We start from the raw sequence: 21,589 nt of genomic DNA on the forward strand, positions 1-21,589 counted from the left end.
TGACCGGGTGGGGACAATGGGGTTGTTTCCAAGGAAACTCTTTAGAACAGTTTTGGCTTTTGCCAGCTAGCCTTTTCTTCAGCCCTGGCTTGACTGCGTGTGACCTCTGCTGAGTGACTCGGTGCATTCCTGCCTGTCTCAAATCTACTTTGTGCTTGCAGGGCTGAGAAGTTCTGTCTGTCTGTCTGTCTGTCTGTCCGTTCATCTCTGTCCCATTCATCCCAGCCTCCAACTATATATAGCTGAGGATGACTTTGAACCTTTAAAAAAATTGTATTTATTTAATGTATGAGCACTCTGCTGCACATATATTTGTCTGCCTGAAGAGGGCATCAGATCCCCTTAAAAATGGTTGTGAGCCACCATGTAGTTGCTGGGATTTGAACTCAGGACCTCTGGAAGAGCAGCCAGTGCTCTTAACCACTGAGCCATCTCTCCAGTCCCCAACTCTGAACTTCTGATCCTCCTGCCTCCACCTCCTAAGTGTTAGGGTTACAGCATGCCCCTGTGCCCAGTGTATGTGGGGGATCAAACCCAGGGCTTGTGCACATGAGGCAAACCCCTCTATCAGCCCCTTCTTCTCTTTTCAACTCAGGTGTTTCCTAAGTCACAAATCTGGGCTCGGAGGCATCAGACCCTGCTTCCGTGCCATTTATGGAAAAGTACCTCAGCATGGGGAAACGTAATCATATATTATTTGGAAATAGGAAGCGCCGTGTGAATGTTAAGTCCGGCTTAATAATAGTGATGCCAAGTGATTTTGTTTGGAATGACTGGAGCTTGTTAAGTCCGACAGACGCCACGGCACTATTTAAAGCCCTTGCTGGCGATATGTTTTATGGGGGAAAAATGCTTATTGTAGGAGAGTTGCTGAATCCTCCAAAAAAGTTCAGTGTTTTTCTCTGTGGCCGAACCTTCATTACTTCCTCTGAGGGACAGGGTGTCTGATTAATTAGGGAGAGAAAGCATGTCTAGAGGGCTGGGGAGGTTGGTACAGTGGTAGAGCACTTGCCTACCGTGTGCGAGGCCACAGGTTCGATCCTTAGTAAGTACCTAGTCTATACAGAAGGTTTGCCATTCTGCGTGAGCTTGAATTCCCAGAGGTACTTTGCTTTTGTTCCTGAGTTTACAGGGGTTATGTAACCCAACCCCCTGCCCCCAGGGTCACGCTGCTGCAAGGGGAAGCCAGGTTTTACCCATAGTCCCTTTGGCTCTCTGCTTCACTGTTCCCAATAATCTAAATAATGTGTCGAGGCTTGAGGGTCAGCTGATTCTTCTGTCCCCAAGCGAGAGCCACCGTGGCCATAGGACGACGCTTGAGTTTAGTCAGAGGAATCCACTGGAAAGAACTTGTCAACCGCCAGAGCCCGGCTCGCTGAAGGAGCGAAAACAGCTTTCTTTGTTCAGCAGATGCTCGGTGGTGTATGTTGTAGGGTAGCTACAGGTCAAGTGGCAGAAAACAACTGTCATTTCACATGTAGCTCCTCCCAGTTCTGGGGCTGATGTCTGAAACCAGGGTGTCACAGCAAGACAGAGCTGACCTTGGCATTCTGTGGCCTGCATCCTTTTAGTGCCGACTTGTCCCTTGGCTTTTGCCGAGACACACGCAGGAACACCTGTTGAATAGATCGAGCACCCGCAGAGCTTGTAAGTTTGTCCACCTCCAGCATGGAGTGACGTTTGGGAGGACAAGGGTGACTCTGGCAGCTGCTTCGTTGAAGAAGCCCATGGTGGCAGCACAGAAAAACTATATCTCTGGAGTCCCTAACCTTCCCCATCCCCACCCTCAAGGCCATGGCCGACTGGGATGGTCAGAAGCAAGTGAAAGGCTAGGGTCTTGGGTGAGGGTCTGAGTTAGCCTCTCTTAGGAGGAAATGTTGAAGGACATTTCCTAAGTCTAATATTTCTAAGTCTGGTGCTGGGTACAGGTCTCAGTGGCTCAGGATGATGCCACGACATTCCTGGAGGACAGCATCCCTGTACCTTGTCTGTGTGGCCTCTTAACGAGGACCCGGTTATTGGATTTAGTGTTACCCCTAATCCAACAAGACCCCATCTTCCTTAAGCTCAAAGACCCTATTCCCATATGCATTCCAAGGTTATTGACGAACGTGAGTTTGAAGAACTTGGTGCTACTTAGCCTCCAGTGATGTGTCTCTGTCAACCCAACCATTCTGGCAGGGTTGGTCTCTGTATGAAAGCCATCCTGCTCTTGAGGACTCCAACCTCTGCTGGGGAGCTCAAGCAAGCCCTGTAGCATGGGGGATGATGGGGTTCCGGGAGGGCAGATGGAGAGATACTTATGGGAAGGTGGCTCTGTGGCAGTGAGCTGGACTCAGTTTTACAACTGCTAGAACGCTTGGCTGATCCCTGTGTGGGTTGCTTAGCCCTTTCCAACCCTGTGAACCCCCAATCCTGGCAGGAGTCCTCAGCATGGTGTTGGCAGCCCAGTGTGTCAGCAGATAGACCTGGTAGACATGGAAGCTCCCCACATCTCAGCCTTGTCCTGGGCCACTTCTTACAGTCACTTCAGCTCTGGGTCAGTTTCCAGCATCACATGAACCAGGCATGGTGGTGTATGCCTGTAATCCCAGAATTTGGGAGGGGAAAAGAGCATTCACCCGACAGGGATGCTGTCCTGTCCCTGGTTGGTGTGGAAGACGGGCCCAGTCTGCCTTCGGAATCTTTTAGTTCAGTTACTATCTGTGCTCCTTATTGGATGAAGGGAAGAGAGGATGGTGGTCCTGACACAGCATTTTTGCTACCCAGGGCCACTACTTCTCTGGTAGGCAGTTCACCCAACCTGTGAGAGGTAAGGTCTGCATGCCGAGGTGGGGCATAGGTTGAAAAGACCCTTAATACATTTTCCATGCTGGGTGTCCATGCAGACCAAGTTCTCGAACAGGAATAAGCAGGGCTGAAGCAGCAAAAGCAACACTGTGTGTGTGTGTGTGTGATTGTGTCAGTATGTATGTGTGTATGTGTATACATCTGTGTATGTCTTTGTCTAGCTGTGTATTTGTTTCCGTTCTATGTGTTTGTGTGTTTATGTGTGTATACCCATCTCTGTATGTGTCTGTGCATGTGTGGATATGTATCTGTGTGTGTGTGTGTATGTCTCTGTCTGTATGTATGTGACTGTCTGTGCTTGTGTATCTTTCTTTGTGTCTGTGTGTCTGTGTCTGTTTGTGTGTCTGTGTTTATGTGTGTGTGTGTGTCTGTGTATGTGTGTATATATGTTTGTGTCTGTATTTGTGTGTGTATGTCTCTCTCTGTCTTTCTCTCTCTGTTTCTCTCTGTGCACGAGCTCGAGCATGCACACACACACACACACACACACACACACACACACACACACACACGTGCAAAACTGTGAAGCCAGAAGGCGAGGTGAGAATCAAATCAAAGCAAGTGGAGTTTAAGTATCGAAAGCAAGTGGCTTCCTGGAGAAGGCCCCAGGGCTGCGCTTGACAGGAAGATAAGGCCAGCAGAGCGGGAGCTGTCTCAAGAGCAGCTTGTGCTGTGAGATAAATACTTCATCTAACGACTAATATGATTCCCGGAGCACTGGCCAGTAATCGACAAGAAATAAATTCTCCAAAAATCAAAGCGGCTCCATACTGATGGAGAAAAATATAGGGTTTAATGTCTGTGTCCAGGGCTCTTTCGAGATCCAGAGGAGACGTCCACGCAGTGCTGGGGACGGGGCTTAGTTGGTCGGATGCCTGCTTAGCCCTGGGCTCCGTCCCCAGCACTGCGTGGACCAGACACAGTGGTGCTCACCGGAATGGCAGCATTTGGGAGGGGAAAGCAGGAGGGTCAGAAGTTCAAGGCCATCTTCTACTTCATAGCAAGTTTGAGACCAGTATGGACTACACGAGACTGTCTTAGAATAATTAAAGGGGGTTGAAGAGATGGCACGGTGGTTAGGAACACTAGCTGCTCAGTCATGAGGACCGGAGTTCAGATCCCTCCTCCCAGTCCAGGTGGCTCACAAGTAGCCTTAACTCCAGTTCCAGAGAATCTGTAGGCAGCTGCACAAATGTGAATATACATACACACACAGACACACACACACACACTCACTCACACTCACTAACTCACACAGACACATGCATATGTAAAATAAATCTTAGTTTGTCTTACTAATTTATTTGAAACATAGTCTCAGTCTGTAGCTCTGGCTGTCCTGGAATTCACAGTGATCTGCCTGTCTCTGCCTTCTGGGTGCTGGGATTAAAGGTGTGAACCACCACAACTAGCAAATAAAATACATCCTTTTTTTTTTTTAAAGAAGTATTTTATTTTATGTATATGAGTACACCGTAGCTGTCTTCAGACATACCAGAAGAGGGCATCAGATCTCATTACAGGTGGTTGTGAGCCACCATGTGGTTGCTGGGAGTTGAACTTGGGAGCAGTCCGGTGCTGAGCCATCATGCAGCTGGTCCCTCAGGGGGAAGTGATGCCTCAACACGGGACCACCAGAGGCACCCCTTTCTTCACACCTCCCCACACCTCCCCAGAACACATCCCCTCTCTCTTTATTGTTTCATAAACACATCACTGTCTGCTCAGCCCATCTAGCCAATCAGGAAGCAGCAGGTTCAGTACGCAGTGCTTCTTCTATAAGAGGGAAGGCAGTAGAGGGATGTCAGTCAATTCTGCCCTGTCTCCTTCCCCACCACACACATGCACACGCACGCACGCACACACTCACACACAGTCATATATACACACACAAACAGAGACACACATGCACACTCACTCACTCATATACACACACACAGAGACACACACAGTCACATATACATAACAAGACACAGAGACACATAGTCACACATACACACACAAACACACAGTCACACACATTCATACACATACACACATGCACACACACACAAACATACCAAACAGACACACACATACACTTAGACACACACAGTCACACACATATACACAGACACACATATGCAAACGCACACGGACAGAGAGACACACAGTCACACACATTTATACATACACATACCACACAGAGACACACACTCACATATACACACTCTCCCAGGCACACATACACACACACACACACACACACAAGGATGGGTTCTCAGGAAACCTGTGCTAGTTCACTGACAGGTCTCTAGGTTGCTGGTGTGAACTTGGTGTGAACAGACTCAGATGAGCTGTGCCTAGCAAAAGGCCTCTGTCACCCGGGGATTCCTGGGCTCGTCCATTCAGGGTCTTGGCAGGAAGACAGAAGATTCTTCGTCTGCTTCAGTCCCAGTTGCTGTGTGTGACGTACTGAGAACACAGTGAGCAGAAGTGTGCTGTGGCCAAGGTGTGTGTGTGGGGGGGTGACAGGGGGAGACAAGCTTGGCTTCACTCTCACCTGGTTTCTGCTGTGGCCTCTGCTGACTGTCCATGGGAAGGCCACGCGGGCTGTTTGTCTGTCCATGGGTTCATCTCTGGCTCCTCGCTCCCCTCTAGGCTCACCCCTGGGGCCAGCCTCATTGAAAGGATCCAGGCCATTGCCCAGAATGTGTCCGACATCGCTGTGAAGGTGGACCAGATCCTGCGCCACAGCCTGATTCTGCATAACAAGGGTGTGTCCCCTGTGTCCCCTGTGTCCCCAGAGGCCAGTGCCCTGCTGGATAGGGCGGAGCCTCCAGGAAGTTCCATTTTTTTTGGTAATGCTTGCCTAGTTCTTGGGGGCCCTACTTGAGTGTCTCAGGAGGGGGACCTGGTCGACTCCATCCTGGCCTGCTTGAGGGAGGACAGAGTGGGCTGATGCTGTTCCTTTTGGTTTGGGAAAAGCTGGAGGCTTCCGCCCATCTGTCTTTCTCAGGAAAAGCAAGAGTGTATTTTGTGGGGAGCTTGGGGTGTCCGTCTGGGAGGCCACTGCTGCTCTGAATCTGGAGGAAGCTGAATAAATGGAGTAGGGTGGCTCAGACTCCAGGACTGTGGGATGGGAGAAGCCTCAGGTGAGGGGGCGGGAGGGGTAACCACTGCTCTGTCCTACCACAGACCTCTTCACCTTGCCCTCTCTCTTCTGCTACTTCCAGGCCCCAGTGTGTCTCAGTTAAGCCATCTTCTGTTTTTGCAGTTTCTGAAGGTCGGAGGGACCAGTGCGAAGCGCCCAGTGATCCCAAGTTCCCTGACTGTTCGGGAAAAGTGGAGGTGAGGCCTTGGGGGATCTCCCTGAGGGTGGAGATCAGACATGTGGGAGGCTTCTCCTCTGCCAGGCCAGCTCAGCTCTGGATCTCTGTCCCAGATGGCCTCTGTTGACTAGGTCCCTAACTCAGCATAAGCGAGTAGCGACCAACCTCAGAGACATGTTCTCTCCTGGGCCTACCATGAGAATCAGTCCGAAGCCCTCTGAGCCTGTTACCTTCAGGAGCTTTGGCCACCTAGAGACCCCTTCTGACCTCTTGGTGAGGAATGAGCTCCAGTCAGGTCTTGGTCCTCCTTCCCAGCTTGTGGCTTATTGGACCAAGGCCCCCTCCTGCCCACCTCCAGGGGCACTTTTGACCACACAATGTCCGTGCATGCAGAGAATTTATCCACGGGCTTAAAGACAGCTCCTCTCGAGCTCTGAACCTTTAAGAAATAGTCTGTGGGGCTACAGACCCCTTCTTTAGAGATCACATGGAGCCCCTGTGGAAAGAGCTTCCCTGGCCCTGGTCTCCGTAGAGGATGCCTTAGGACCTTGCCTCTAACTAAGATGACAAGACAAGGGAGACGGGCTACTGAACCTCCTACACCTTTGCGTTAGTGCTTGGTCCCTTTATGTCCACCGAGGCTCAGGTCTGAGGCTTTGGGGAGGTGACATACCTCCTTCTCTGGTCCTCAGTGGTAGAGGGCTGACTGATCTTGACCAGCCTCCCTAGCCCAGTTGTATGTCTCCGCTGCATCCTTAGGTTGGGGTATGCCTCATGGCTCCTGACCAACTGGGGAGATTTTGGGGACCCCGTGGCTAGGGAGGGGGTCTGTGAGGTGGTGTATGGGTTGCTGGCTGCCTACCCAGGCCTGACCTTTTTCGTAGTGGATGCGTGCCCGCTGGACTTCCGACCCCTGCTACGCCTTCTTTGGCGTGGATGGCACCGAGTGCTCCTTCCTCATCTACCTCAGTGAGGTTGAGTGGTTCTGCCCCCCGCTGCCCTGGAGGAACCAGACAGCTGCTCGGACAGCCCTCAAGTCCCTTCCCAGAGTCCAGGTAAGCCTAGACTGGATATCCTTAAGGGACAGTGGGAAGGAACCTCACTCCGGCTGTCCCCTCTTCCCGGCCCCGTGCAATGGGGCTCCCAGCTCTGAAAGCTGAGGATCACCAGATCCTTCTGTGGAGTCCAGTACAGGGAACTTGCTTGGGAGGCAGGTTGAAGTCCTGGAGACATCCCTTAATGGGTTAGAATAGCAGCAATAATAGCTGTCACATACTGAGGCTATCTGAGTGCATGACACTGTATTTGTCCTTCTCTGGGTATATTTAATGGGTGAAGAGTCACAGGCTTAGAGAGTTAACAGGTTCAAGGCACCAGTGTTCTTGGCACCATTCAAAGGCGTCTCATCCCTGGTGTTTCGGAGACAACTGGCTTCTCAGATAGCTCGGGGTGGGTGGTTAACTGGAGAGGAGGGCTGGTGTGAGCGTTGGAAGGTACAAGCAGAACCTCCCATCCTGATGCTGGAGCAGGCACTCACCTTACAGTATGTGGCAGCTTCTGTCCTGGGAAGCTGGGGATGGAGAAAGGATGGTCAGGGACTGAGAGAGTTGGCCTGTGGCCCCAACTTAGGCTGTGTTCCGGAGCAACCTATCCCACCTCCTGGAGCTGATGGGCAGTGGGAAGGAGTCCCTCATCTTCATGAAGAAGCGAACCAGGCGGTTCACCGCACAGTGGACCAAGGCTGCCAAGTACCTGGCACAGAAGCTGGGGGACGTCCAGAGGGACCAGAAGCAAGTATGTTATCTTTTCAGGGTGTGCTTAGACAATGTGCTTACAGCACTGGGGCTCATGGGGCTCCAGGTGGGTGTGGGCCACCAGGTGGGTGTGGGGCACCAGGTGGGTGTGAGCCCACAGGTGGGCATGGGGCTCCAGGTGAGTGTAAAACTCTAGCTGAGCCTGGAACTCCAGGTGGGTGAGGGGCACCAGGTGGGCATTGGCATGAGGTTCCAAGTAGACACAGTTCTAAGTGGATATGAACCTGTGGTTCCAAATGGGCACAGAGTTTCGGTGGTCACAGGTAGACAGGGAGTTCTGGTTGGGTGTGATGCATCATGTCCTTGAACCAGTGCATTAGATTCTTTTAACTCAGTCCCAGGATTTGAGAATGACAGGGTCAGGATGGACTGTTGAGCCCCTGGCCCCTTTTCAGGCTGGGCCAGGATGATCAGCCCTGCAAAGTCCTGCATCCTTGGAACATTTTCATCGAGTCAGGCAGAAAGGTTAAAGGAGTCTGAGGATAGCAGACTGAGGAAGGATTGTTGGCCCACCTGTCCACCCGTCTGTCCATTCATTTGTCCGTCTGTCTACCCATCCTTTTATTCCTGTAACAGAGCACTACATGCTTGTTGGCTCTCTCTGTTCCTTCTGGAGTCCTTGTCATTTCATAACACTCTGCCTTGACTCAGTCTTGCCTGTGGGTACTGCTGTCCACGCTTTCATCTGCAAAGCAAGCTCCATGGGGCAGTTGCACAACCGTCTTGTTCACCCACAGCCCCAACATTCTGTGTGTAAAAGCAGCCCATCAGGCCTGGCCTGGAGACCTCGTGTGCTGTGGATGGTCTCTGGGGTTATCCTGGGAGTGGGGTGTACAAACCTGAGAGCTGCTACTGCCCTCTGACCCCTCCTCCTATGTCCTGCTCACCCAGATCCTTGTCCACATCGGCTTCCTGACAGAGGAGTCTGGGGACGTGTTCAGCCCAAGGGTGCTGAAGGGCGGGCCTCTGGGAGAGATGGTGCAGTGGGCAGACATCTTGGCTGCTCTCTACGTGCTGGGCCACAGCCTGCGGATCACGGTCTCCCTCAAGGAGCTGCAGAGGTGAGTGCCAGGGAGCCGTTCGCATCCTGATGGGGAAGGGAGGGGATGAAGGACAGCCTGGCCACCCAGCTGATGCGCTGCCTGTGAGGCCCACAGCCTGGAGAGGGCCTTCTGTCAGATGCTGGTCCTCCCTGGTTTCCTCCTCCACCTGCCCATCTGCTTCCTGCTCCCTCTTCTGTGCAGACGCCTGTTTGTATTTGGAATCCACGGAGGAAGTGTGTTTGCATAGCACTAGACCGCAAGCAAGCTCTTGGCCTTTGCCAAGAGAGTAGGGTTTGGGTTTGTGCTCACAGGCTAATGCATACTGTCTGATGAGAGGAGTCACCATATGCATGTGAGGTCCTCCCCGCCGCCTGTCTTTCTGGTGGGCTAGGCATAGTCTTCAGGGTGTGTTTTTGGAGTCGGACTCCTTAGGCATCCTATGAGGGCACTACGGTTAACAGGTGATGCTGACTGCTAAGCTGGGCTTGTCCAGGTCCTTCTGGCTGTGTGGAACATAGACTCACCCCCACCCTGTGCTTGGGGATGAAGAGACTGTGTTTGAGAACGGGTGGGGGATGGGTATGGAGAGTAAGAGCATGCGGAATACAAGGAACTGGAGTGTGTGGTGTGTGTGTGTGTGTGTGTGTGTGTGAGAGAGAGAGAGAGAGAGAGAGAGAGACAGACAGACAGACAGACAGACACAGACAGACAACGTCAGATAGGCAGTCAGACAGAGGGATACTGAAGGATAGGCGTGTGTGTGTGTGTGTGTGTATGTGTGTATGAGTGTTTTCGTATGTTGTCTATGTGTATGTAAGTTGCTTGTGTGTATGTTGTTTGTGCGCTTGTGTGTCTGTGTTCTTTGTGTGTGTGTTTTGTCTGTTGTCTAGTTGGGGTAATATTTTTTATCATTCATCTGCTGGATGCAGACATACATAAGCTTTTTATTCATTTTTTATATTTCTTGTGTGGCATTGGAGACATACAAAGCACATCTTTTAGATGGACTTCTAGACACGTACCAGTGCAGTTATGGTGTTCAGGAATAAAACGACCCACCGAGCTGCTACTCTCCACCTTAAGACGGAGACTAATACTCAGGACACAGGTCCAGCTCTGCCTGCCCTCAGCCGAGCAGGACACCTGGAGCCTGAATTCTGTCTCATGGGCCAGTCTCACCGAACCGGGGAATGAGGACGTGGGGGCTGGGCTGTATAGTTGGCAGGGGCATTAACAGAAGCCAGTGTTTTGGAGTGTCATCCGCATGGCCTGGGTCATTCTTTATGGTAATGCTCTTCTGTGGGCACAGTAAAGGTTAAACGGTGTCTCTAGAGCAAGTGGCAAGGACAAGAGTGGACCCGCTTTGAAGATGAGAGAGATGATGGGGTCCAGGATGCTGCTGCAAACCTAACAGTACCCACAGGGAGCACCTGAGTGGGCAGCGGAGAAGTAGCCCCGATGCCTCCAAAAACCAAAGAACTGGGAACTAAAGGGCCCAGTAGGGAGACGTCCGGAGCACTGTTTCAAGACTCAGAGACCAACTCATGGATGCAGGGGGCAGAACACTGTCCCACTCGGAGACTTTGTGGGCAGTTCCACGTGCTCCATGGAACCAACCTCCTCAGTGCTGAGATCTGCCCGCCCTGCCCCTGGCCCACCAGTACCCTCTGCCTGCCCTGCCTGCCCTGCCCCTGCCCACCAGTACCCTCTGCCCGCCCTACCCCTGGCCCACCAGTACCCTCTGCCTGCCCCGTGCCCACAAGTACCCTCTGCCTGCCCTGCCCCTGGCCCACCAGTACCCTCTGCCTGCCCTGCCCCTGCCCACCAGTACCCTCTGCCCGCCCTGCCCCTGGCCCACCAGTACCCTCTGCCCGCCCTGCCCCTGGCCCACCAGTACCCTCTGCCTGCCCTGCCCCGTGCCCACCAGTACCCTCTGCCCGCCCTGCCCTGTGCCCACCAGTACCCTCTGCCCGCCCTGCCCCGTGCCAACCAGTATCCTCTGCCCGCCCTGCCCCGTACCCACCAGTACCCTCTGTCTGGCCTGCCCCTGCCCACCAGTACCCTCTGCCTGCCCTGCCCCGTACCCACCAGTACCTTCTGTCTGGCCTGCCCCTGCCCACCAGTACCCTCTGCCTGCCCTGCCCCGTACCCACCAGTACCCTCTGTCTGGCCTGCCCCTGCCCACCAGTACCCTCTGCCTGCCCTGCCCCGTGCCCACCAGTACCCTCTGCCTGCCCTGCCCCGTACCCACCAGTACCCTCTGTCTGGCCTGCCCCTGCCCACCAGTACCCTCTGCCTGCCCTGCCCCGTACCCACCAGTACCCTCTGTCTGGCCTGCCCCTGCCCACCAGTACCCTCTGCTTGCCCTGCCCCTGGCCCACCAGTAACCTCTGCCTGCCCTACCCCTGGCCCACCAGTACCCTTTGCCCGCCCTGCCCCGTGCCCACCAGTACCCTCTGCCCGGCCTGCCCCTGCCCACCAGTACCCTCTGCTTGCCCTACTCCTGGCCCACCAGTACCCTCTGCCTGCCCTGCCGCATGCCCACCAGTACCCTCTGCCCGCCCTGCCCTGTGCCCACCAGTACCCTCTGCCCGGCCTGCCCCTGCCCACCAGTACCCTTTGCTTCCCTACTCCTGGCCCACCAGTACCCTCTGCCTGCCCTGCCCCATGCCCACCAGTACCCTCTGCCCGCCCTGCCCTGTGCCCACCAGTACCCTCTGCACGCCCTGCCCCGTGCCCACCAGTACCCTCTGCCCGGCCTGCCCCTGGCCCACCAGTACCCTCTGCCCACCCTGCCCCTGGCCGACCAGTACCCTCTGCCCGCCCTGCCCCGTGCCCACCAGTACCCTCTGCCCGCCCTGCCCCTGGCCCACCAGTACCCTCTGCCCGCCCTGCCCCTGGCCCACCAGTACCCTCTGCCTGCCCTGCCCCGTGCCCACCAGTACCCTCTGCCTGCCCTGCCCTGTGCCCACCAGTACCCTCTGCCCGCCCTGCCCCGTGCCCACCAGTATCCTCTGCCCGCCCTGCCCCGTACCCACCAGTACCCTCTGTCTGGCCTGCCCCTGCCCACCAGTACCCTCTGCCAGCCCTGCCCCGTACCCACCAGTACCTTCTGTCTGGCCTGCCCCTGCCCACCAGTACCCTCTGCTTGCCCTGCCCCGTACCCACCAGTACCCTCTGTCTGGCCTGCCCCTGCCCACCAGTACCCTCTGCCTGCCCTGCCCCGTGCCCACCAGTACCCTCTGCCCGCCCTGCCCTGTGCCCACCAGTACCCTCTGCCCGCCCTGCCCCGTGCCCACCAGTACCCTCTGCCCGGCCTGCCTCTGGCCCACCAGTACCCTCTGCCCACCCTGCCCCTGGCCCACCAGTACCCTCTGCCCGCCCTGCCCCGTGCCCACCAGTACCCTCTGCCCACCCTGCCCCTGGCCCACCAGTACCCTCTTCCCGCCCTGCCCCTGGCCCACCAGTACCCTCTGCCTGCCCTGCCCTGTGCCCACCAGTACCCTCTGCCCGCCCTGCCCCGTGCCCACCAGTATCCTCTGCCTGCCCTATCCCGTACCCACCAGTACCCTCTGTCTGGCCTGCCCCTGCCCACCAGTACCCTCTGCCTGCCCTGCCCCGTGCCCACCAGTACCCTCTGCCTGCCCTGCCCCGTACCCACCAGTACCCTCTGTCTGGCCTGCCCCTGCCCACCAGTACCCTCTGCCTGCCCTGCCCCTGGCCCACCAGTACCCTCTGCCTGCCCTACCCCTGGCCCACCAGTACCCTTTGCCCGCCCTGCCCCGTGCCCACCAGTACCCTCTGCCCGGCCTGCCCCTGCCCACCAGTACCCTCTGCTTGCCCTGCCCCGTACCCACCAGTACCCTCTGTCTGGCCTGCCCCTGCCCACCAGTACCCTCTGCCTGCCCTGCCCCGTACCCACCAGTACCCTCTGTCTGGCCTGCCCCTGCCCACCAGTACCCTCTGCCTGCCCTGCCCCGTACCCACCAGTACCCTCTGTCTGGCCTGCCCCTGCCCACCAGTACCCTCTGCTTGCCCTGCCCCTGGCCCACCAGTACCCTCTGCCTGCCCTACCCCTGGCCCACCAGTACCCTTTGCCCGCCCTGCCCCGTGCCCACCAGTACCCTCTGCCCGGCCTGCCCCTGCCCACCAGTACCCTTTGCTTGCCCTACTCCTGGCCCACCAGTACCCTCTGCCTGCCCTGCCCCATGCCCACCAGTACCCTCTGCCTGCCCTGCCCCGTACCCACCAGTACCCTCTGTCTGGCCTGCCCCTGCCCACCAGTACCCTCTGCTTGCCCTGCCCCTGGCCCACCAGTAACCTCTGCCTGCCCTACCCCTGGCCCACCAGTACCCTTTGCCCGCCCTGCCCCGTGCCCACCAGTACCCTCTGCCCGGCCTGCCCCTGCCCACCAGTACCCTTTGCTTGCCCTACTCCTGGCCCACCAGTACCCTCTGCCTGCCCTGCCCCATGCCCACCAGTACCCTCTGCCCGCCCTGCCCTGTGCCCACCAGTACCCTCTGCCCGCCCTGCCCCGTGCCCACCAGTACCCTCTGCCCGGCCTGCCCCTGCCCACCAGTACCCTTTGCTTCCCTACTCCTGGCCCACCAGTACCCTCTGCCTGCCCTGCCCCATGCCCACCAGTACCCTCTGCCCGCCCTGCCCTGTGCCCACCAGTACCCTCTGCACGCCCTGCCCCGTGCCCACCAGTACCCTCTGCCCGGCCTGCCCCTGGCCCACCAGTACCCTCTGCCCACCCTGCCCCTGGCCGACCAGTACCCTCTGCCCGCCCTGCCCCGTGCCCACCAGTACCCTCTGCCCGCCCTGCCCCTGGCCCACCAGTACCCTCTGCCCGCCCTGCCCCTGGCCCACCAGTACCCTCTGCCTGCCCTGCCCCGTGCCCACCAGTACCCTCTGCCTGCCCTGCCCTGTGCCCACCAGTACCCTCTGCCCGCCCTGCCCCGTGCCCACCAGTATCCTCTGCCCGCCCTGCCCCGTACCCACCAGTACCCTCTGTCTGGCCTGCCCCTGCCCACCAGTACCCTCTGCCAGCCCTGCCCCGTACCCACCAGTACCTTCTGTCTGGCCTGCCCCTGCCCACCAGTACCCTCTGCTTGCCCTGCCCCGTACCCACCAGTACCCTCTGTCTGGCCTGCCCCTGCCCACCAGTACCCTCTGCCTGCCCTGCCCCGTGCCCACCAGTACCCTCTGCCCGCCCTGCCCTGTGCCCACCAGTACCCTCTGCCCGCCCTGCCCCGTGCCCACCAGTACCATCTGCCCGGCCTGCCTCTGGCCCACCAGTACCCTCTGCCCACCCTGCCCCTGGCCCACCAGTACCCTCTGCCCGCCCTGCCCCGTGCCCACCAGTACCCTCTGCCCACCCTGCCCCTGGCCCACCAGTACCCTCTTCCCGCCCTGCCCCTGGCCCACCAGTACCCTCTGCCTGCCCTGCCCTGTGCCCACCAGTACCCTCTGCCCGCCCTGCCCCGTGCCCACCAGTATCCTCTGCCTGCCCTGTCCCGTACCCACCAGTACCCTCTGTCTGGCCTGCCCCTGCCCACCAGTACCCTCTGCCTGCCCTGCCCCGTGCCCACCAGTACCCTCTGCCTGCCCTGCCCCGTACCCACCAGTACCCTCTGTCTGGCCTGCCCCTGCCCACCAGTACCCTCTGCCTGCCCTGCCCCTGGCCCACCAGTACCCTCTGCCTGCCCTACCCCTGGCCCACCAGTACCCTTTGCCCGCCCTGCCCCGTGCCCACCAGTACCCTCTGCCTGCCCTGCCCCGTACCCACCAGTACCCTCTGTCTGGCCTGCCCCTGCCCACCAGTACCCTCTGCCTGCCCTGCCCCGTACCCACCAGTACCCTCTGTCTGGCCTGCCCCTGCCCACCAGTACCCTCTGCTTGCCCTGCCCCTGGCCCACCAGTACCCTCTGCCTGCCCTACCCCTGGCCCACCAGTACCCTTTGCCCGCCCTGCCCCGTGCCCACCAGTACCCTCTGCCCGGCCTGCCCCTGCCCACCAGTACCCTTTGCTTGCCCTACTCCTGGCCCACCAGTACCCTCTGCCTGCCCTGCCCCATGCCCACCAGTACCCTCTGCCCGCCCTGCCCCGTGCCCACCAGTACCCTCTGCCCGGCCTGCCCCTGGCCCACCAGTACCCTCTGCCCACCCTGCCCCTGGCCCACCAGTACCCTCTGTCTGGCCTGCCCCTGCCTACCAGTACCCTCTGCTTGCCCTGCCCCTGGCCCACCAGTACCCTCTGCCTGCCCTACCCCTGGCCCACCAGTACCCTTTGCCCGCCCTGCCCCGTGCCCACCAGTACCCTCTGCCCGGCCTGCCCCTGCCCACCAGTACCCTTTGCTTGCCCTACTCCTGTCCCACCAGTACCCTCTGCCTGCCCTGCCCCATGCCCACCAGTACCCTCTGCCCGCCCTGCCCTGTGCCCACCAGTACCCTCTGCCCGCCCTGCCCCGTGCCCACCAGTACCCTCTGCCCGGCCTGCCCCTGGCCCACCAGTACCCTCTGCCCACCCTGCCCCTGGCCCACCAGTACCCTCTGCCTGCCCTGCCCCGTGCCCACCAGTACCCTCTGCCCACCCTGCCCCTGGCCCACCAGTACCCTCTTCCCGCCCTGCCCCTGGCCCACCAGTACCCTCTGCCTGCCCTGCCCTGTGCCCACCAGTACCCTCCGCCCGCCCTGCCCCGTGCCCACCAGTACCCTCTGCCTGCCCTGTCCCGTACCCACCAGTACCCTCTGTCTGGCCTGCCCCTGCCCACCAGTACCCTCTGCCTGCCCTGCCCCGTACCCACCAGTACCCTCTGTCTTGCCTGCCCCTGCCCACCAGTACCCTCTGCTTGCCCTGCCCCTGGCCCACCAGTACCTTCTGCCTGCCCTGCCCCGTGCCCACCAGTACCCTCTGCCCACCCTGCCCCTGGCCCACCAGTACCCTCTGCCCGCCCTGCCCCTGGCCCACCAGTACCCTCTTCCCACCCTGCCCCTGGCCCACCAGTACCCTCTGCCTGCCCTACCCCTGGCCCACCAGTACCCACTTCCTGCCCTGCCCCGTGCCCACCAGTACCCTCTGCCTGCCCTGCCCCGTGCCTAGTTTGCAGCCTCAAGCAGAGAGCCCAGGAGTGTGCAGATGAAGGTGCTTTGACCATAATCAACTTTTGCAGATAACAAAGTAACCTTTCTCTGGCCAGGAGGCTTCCTATAGAAAAGTCATGTGGTTTATGAGAAAAGAGGAGAACCCAGGGCCAGAGGCTCAGGTCAAGTGGCACCTGCAATCTGCTGCAAAGTTAGACACTGAAGGTTGCAATGGGACAAATCCCAAGGCTGCCAATTGACTCTGTTTATTGATTTTATGACTACACTGTAGCTGTCTTCAGGCACACCAGAAGACAGCATCAGATCCCATTATAGATGGTTGTGAGCCACCATGTGGGTACTGGGAATTGAACTCAGGACCTCTGGAAAAGCAGTCAGTGCTCTCAACCACTGAGCCATCTCCTTGCATGAAGGCACACACGTACCCACATACATGGTTATGAACACCCTCACACCTACTCACACACAGGTGCACACATGTCCGTATAGCCGCTACTCTCATGTGCACACATGTTATATACTGATGCATGTTCACTTGGATGCATATGCACGCTCAACACACACACACACACAGACACACACCCCGTACCCTCCCAACATCTGACCAGGGACCCAGTCCTTTCTTTTCCCCAGACTTCAATTCCTGACAGGTTTCTGTGGATTTCGATCCCAGGACTGGACTCACTGAGGTTACCCCTTCTCAGAATTAAAGCTCAAGAAATTGGTATGCCTGGCTGGGCCTTAAAGCCCTGGCCCTGGTCCCCTGAGGGATATGTGAACTATCTTTCTTTGAGTGGGCAGACTGGATGGGAACAAGCCAAACCCCTCCTGGGGTTTCCTCCTCAAAGCCTGTTGCTAGATACAATTGCAAACACCTATCAGTCAAAACAAAAGCAAACCCTTATTCCCAGGGGTGGCCCCACTCTTAGATTAACAGCAGCACCAGTCTTGTTGGGTTTGTGCTCATGACTAGCCCCCATGCATCAGACACCTGCTTGCTTTGCACACTCTAGTGCAGGGACCCCACTCTTGGCACCCTGGCTGAGTGAGTCTCAGCCATGTTCATGAATGTTCAGGTCAAGATGCCACAAACCTCAGAGCTGTGGCATTTCTCAGTGACTTCCCTAAGTGCATTCTCAGGGTTGTGAGACTGGGAAACCATAGAATGGGGCTGGCTTTGCCAGGCTTGTGCCAAAGGGCTCTGTTGTCAGTGTACCTAGGACAGGGCCAGAGGATGGGTTAGGACCTGGAGTGGACCTTAGCCTTGGCAGATCCGTGTGAGGCTCCTCCTGAGGCCCACTCATGGCCAGACGCACCCAGGATCCTCTTGGCTGCAGGGGCTGAGAGAGGGGTGAGGCCCTGAGTAGGAGATTTGGACAAGGAGGAGCTTACTGAGCTGGTTAACTCTCAACTTGATCCGACCTTTAGTAACCTGAGAAGAAGGAATTTCCATTGAAGAATTACCAACATTAGATCTGCCTGTGACTTTGTGAGAAATTGTCTCGATTGGGGATTGATGTGGGAGGGGTTGAGCCCACTGTGAGCAGTGCCATCCCTAGGCTGGTGGGCCTGGACTCTGTGTGTGTGTGTGTGTGTGTGTGTATTTTGTGGTCTCGAACTTTACTGGATATAAAGAACCCCCTCCCACACACACACACTGTGAGACTGACGGGTATAAAACCTGGTGGATGCTGACCGGTGGTCTTCAGTACACACCCTGCCCCTCTGGCTCTATTGAAACGCAGGCCTTTCATGGCTATGGACTGTTGGGATGTGCCGGGCTTCTCTCGGTAACAAAGACAGGGTGGCCAGGTGGCTTTAACAATAGGTTCTCCCTCATGAAAGCCAAAAGTCTGAGATCTGGTGTTAGAGGCTAAGTCCTCCTGAGCTATCACAGGAAGGTCCATTATGGGGTGCTCCTTGGCACGTGGATACATCAGCCTTATTCCTGCCTCCCTCTGCTTGGCCTCTTCCCTGTATGTGTGTCAGTCTCGAAACTCCACCCATTACAAGGACTCTGTCCTAACTGGACATGGTGGTTCACATGTGTAACCTCAGCACCCAGGAGCCTGAACCGAATCAGGAGAGTTCCCATCAGTTTGAGGCCAGCTTTGGCTACAGAACAAGAGACCCCGTGGTGGTTGGTTATAATTGTCAACGTGATACAACCTAGAATCCCGATGAGGACTTGTCTATAGAAGCTTGTCTGTGGGAGGAGGCTTTCTTGATTACTTTAATCAACGTGAGAAGACCCAGCCCAGTGTGGGCAGCACCATTCCCTAGGCCGGGAGCCCTGGACTGTTTAGGAATAGAGGGCAGGCAGAGGATGAAGCCTTTGTGCACTCATTCTCTCTGCCCTTGATGAATGTGCACAGCTGCTGTAAGCTTCTGCCTTGGCTCCCCCACAATGATAGACTGTAATTGGAATGGCAGGCAAATCAACCCTTTCTCCGTAAGCTGCCTTTTGTCCGGATATTTTATCATAACAAACAGAAAACAAGACTAGGACTGACCCTGGCTCATAAAACAAAACTGAGAAATGTGTCACAATCACATGACAGGAGGGCCCAGGAGACTGACCCAAGTTTCTTTTTAGAAAGAACTTTTTTATATATATGGGTATTCTGCCTGCAACGCATTTCTGTGCACCACATGTGTGCCTGGTTGTAGTCAGTATGCAACATGTGAACCTTGTGGGGTTTGGGGAACAAGGCAACCTGTAACAGTATAATCAGCTTGGATAGGCCTGGACAGAAACCCTGGGAGGATGAGAGGGAGAAGTGGTCACCTGTTAGCCCTGCAGCAGCAGCAGCAGCGGGGACGGGACGGAGTTGAGAGCCATTGCATCCTGACACTGCCTCGGCTGCCACCAGACCTTGTGTGGGCAAGGCACCGGGACGAAGACACGATTTGTACACTGGTTGTAGCTCATTCACAGATGTTCCTGCCAGGTGTCTTGTCCATCCGCTGACTAACAAGAAGTCTGGATGGGTGAGCCAGCTTCTCTCTGTTCCTCGTGTTTTGGTGTTTTAATTAACCGGCTCACTGGAGGGATGTCTGGGGCAGTGTGCAGAATCCAAACTTGGCTCGGGTGCACCAAGACATTTCTAGATGGGGGAGGTGGGCAGCGAGAACAATGCCCGTGGTAAGCTCGCTGTGAGGTGGTGTCAGACGCCCACACCTTGCTCCCGCCACGTGTGCACGGGGAAGGAGACACAAAGCCAGGGCCCCTGTCCCCTGGAGCAACCTGAGGCATCATCCTCTTGAAGGGCTGTCTCCACAGTGTATTGAAGAGGGAAGCCTTACCCTTTCCGCCTGCGGAGAATTGGACGTGCTCGCCAATCTTACTTGCATAAATTCCAGCATCAATGGTACGTGGTGTGAGTAAAAATGATGGGCCTGCCCTCCACCCATGAGTGAAATTGGGTTTAGTAGAAAATTAGTTGACTTAACTGGTAAATGATAGAAGCCCGAGAGGGACGTGTCTCAACAAGGAAGCCGAGGAGGGAGAACTTCGTGGCTGCCAGTGTACAGTCACGCAGGGAATCAGACTCCGAACCTCGGATGTTTGCTTAAGGGTCCCTGCCATTGCTCCCCTGCCCCGGGATTGTCAGAAGCCGGGAGCACATCTTGTTTGCCTCGTGAGGTTGGTTTGGCTAGCTGTGACAGTCAGACTTCTCTTTCCCCGTGACAGACAATCCAGAGTAACACTTTAAAAGGAGGGATGGTTTATTTTTAGCTCACGCTGTATGAGGATTCTGTCCAAGCTCCGCTGGATCCATTGATCTGAGAGAGAATGGCGACAGTGCATAGCCAAGGCCGGGGCATGAGCTGAGGCACACCATCGCTGTAATGGGAGCATCTGGCTGAGGCTGCTCACGTCAAGGCTCCTGGGGAATAGAGAGCAAGAGGGGAAGGGGCTGGGGAGATGGCTCAGGGGGTAGAGGACTAAGGTGGAGGTGTCCTCAATGTAGGAGAGTTGCTCAGCACAGCCATATGAGTGGCGCCTGGAGGTCTTAAGGATGTAGTCAGGGTTAGGTGGGTCCCCAGCATGGCGTTAGTGACTTGGTAAGAAAGGAAAAGAACCCGGAGTTGGCACATTTGCTGTCTCACCGGATGGGCACAGCCATACTCTTGCCTTTAACCCCAGAGTTGTAGAGGATGGAGGCAGAAGGACTGCTGGGACTTACGGCCACCAGCCTCACTCCGGGTTCACTGAGACACCCTTGTCTCAAGGGAATTAGGCAGAGTGATAGAGATAACACTTGACCTCCTCCTCTGGCTCCCATGTGTACCTGCCTATAAGTGTGTGTGTGTTTGTGTGTGTGCCTGTGTGTGCAGGCGCTCGCAGGCAGGGTAGTGTAGGGGCAGTGTTTTGAACACTCATTCTATTACTTCTTTTATACATTTTCCGAGTGCTTCAAATATTTTCCAATACATAATAAGTACATGGAGCAGGAACGGGAAGGGAGCCTGCTTGGACATTGGATCATTTCTCTGTACAGTGCTCCGCCCCAGAGAGGGTGTGGCTATGTGTGATTGACACTGATCGACCTTGTCACTCTCCAGCTCCTCCCTCCCTCTTCATTTGCTTAGGCTCCCTTTGCCCATTAGCCTCTCCTCCATTCCTGGCTGGCCCCACCCATTCTCCCTGCCTGAGGACCCTGGTGGGACATCCCCATGTGCCACCTGCCCAACTATTGGATACTGACTGGGTCACTAGCCAGGCCCACTCAGCCTTTCCCCAGATGGTGGGTCAGGCTGCCTTGGTTCCAGCTCTTCCCAGCGCAGGACAGAAGCATCCTTGTGAAGTCCTCCTCCCCCTTCCTGATATCAAGAGCTGGGAGGAGGCGTGGCTCGCACATAGAGGACTATTCTTCATGGACCCCACTACAATCAGGAGAGGGGAATTTCTGTGAAGGGGGGAATGGAATACAGGAGTGTGCCACCCACAGAAAAGACCCAGGTCTGTTTCCCTCAGCCTCTCAGAAGGGACAGAGCTGGGATGTACTGGGATAGCAGGGCTAACCTCTAGCATCCCCACAACTCATCTTATGGGCAATAAGAACAGTTCCCCTGAAGTTGGGCTGCACTCCCCACTCCACTCTTCACTGGGGATGCAAAGCCCCATGGCTAGTCTCATGTGGGGAGTCTTGCTTTGGGCTTGGAAGCAGAATCCTGTCACCTTTGTGTCTCCCAAGACCTCCAGACTGGTCCTTAAGGAGGCTTTGTGGAGCCACTCTGGCTAGTGAGAATCCCTGGGATGTGATGCTTACCTAAGAGATTAAAATGAAAAACAATCCCAGTACCAGACACTACCTGAGAGAGGGCCCCCAGGAGCCAGCCTGGGCATCAAGAGCTGAGATGGATCACCCTTAGGGATGGTGACCCCTGAGGGCTGATAAGACAGTCTGTCCTGGTTCTGCCAATATGGTGTGGGTGAGAGAGTCTGTGATCGTGCCTAG

At 56.6% G+C, this 21,589-nt stretch overlaps 1 protein-coding gene across 1 annotated transcript in view; it reads left to right on the forward strand.

The window, feature by feature from the left end:
* The window catches only part of MGAT5B (alpha-1,6-mannosylglycoprotein 6-beta-N-acetylglucosaminyltransferase B), a gene marked incomplete at both ends in the record, with an annotated part of 67,297 nt that overhangs the window by 19,671 nt on the left and 26,037 nt on the right, over positions 1-21,589 (forward strand). Inside the window, 5 exons of the mRNA XM_080922640.1 lie at positions 5,491-5,606; positions 6,107-6,180; positions 7,046-7,216; positions 7,791-7,955; positions 8,867-9,036. Coding sequence (XP_080778766.1) covers positions 5,491-5,606; positions 6,107-6,180; positions 7,046-7,216; positions 7,791-7,955; positions 8,867-9,036 — 696 coding nt within the window. The remainder of the gene's footprint in view (positions 1-5,490; positions 5,607-6,106; positions 6,181-7,045; positions 7,217-7,790; positions 7,956-8,866; positions 9,037-21,589) is intronic.

This window comes from Micromys minutus (genome assembly GCF_963924665.1).
Source record: "Micromys minutus genome assembly, chromosome: 10".
In the NCBI taxonomy this organism is placed as follows: domain Eukaryota; kingdom Metazoa; phylum Chordata; class Mammalia; order Rodentia; family Muridae; genus Micromys; species Micromys minutus.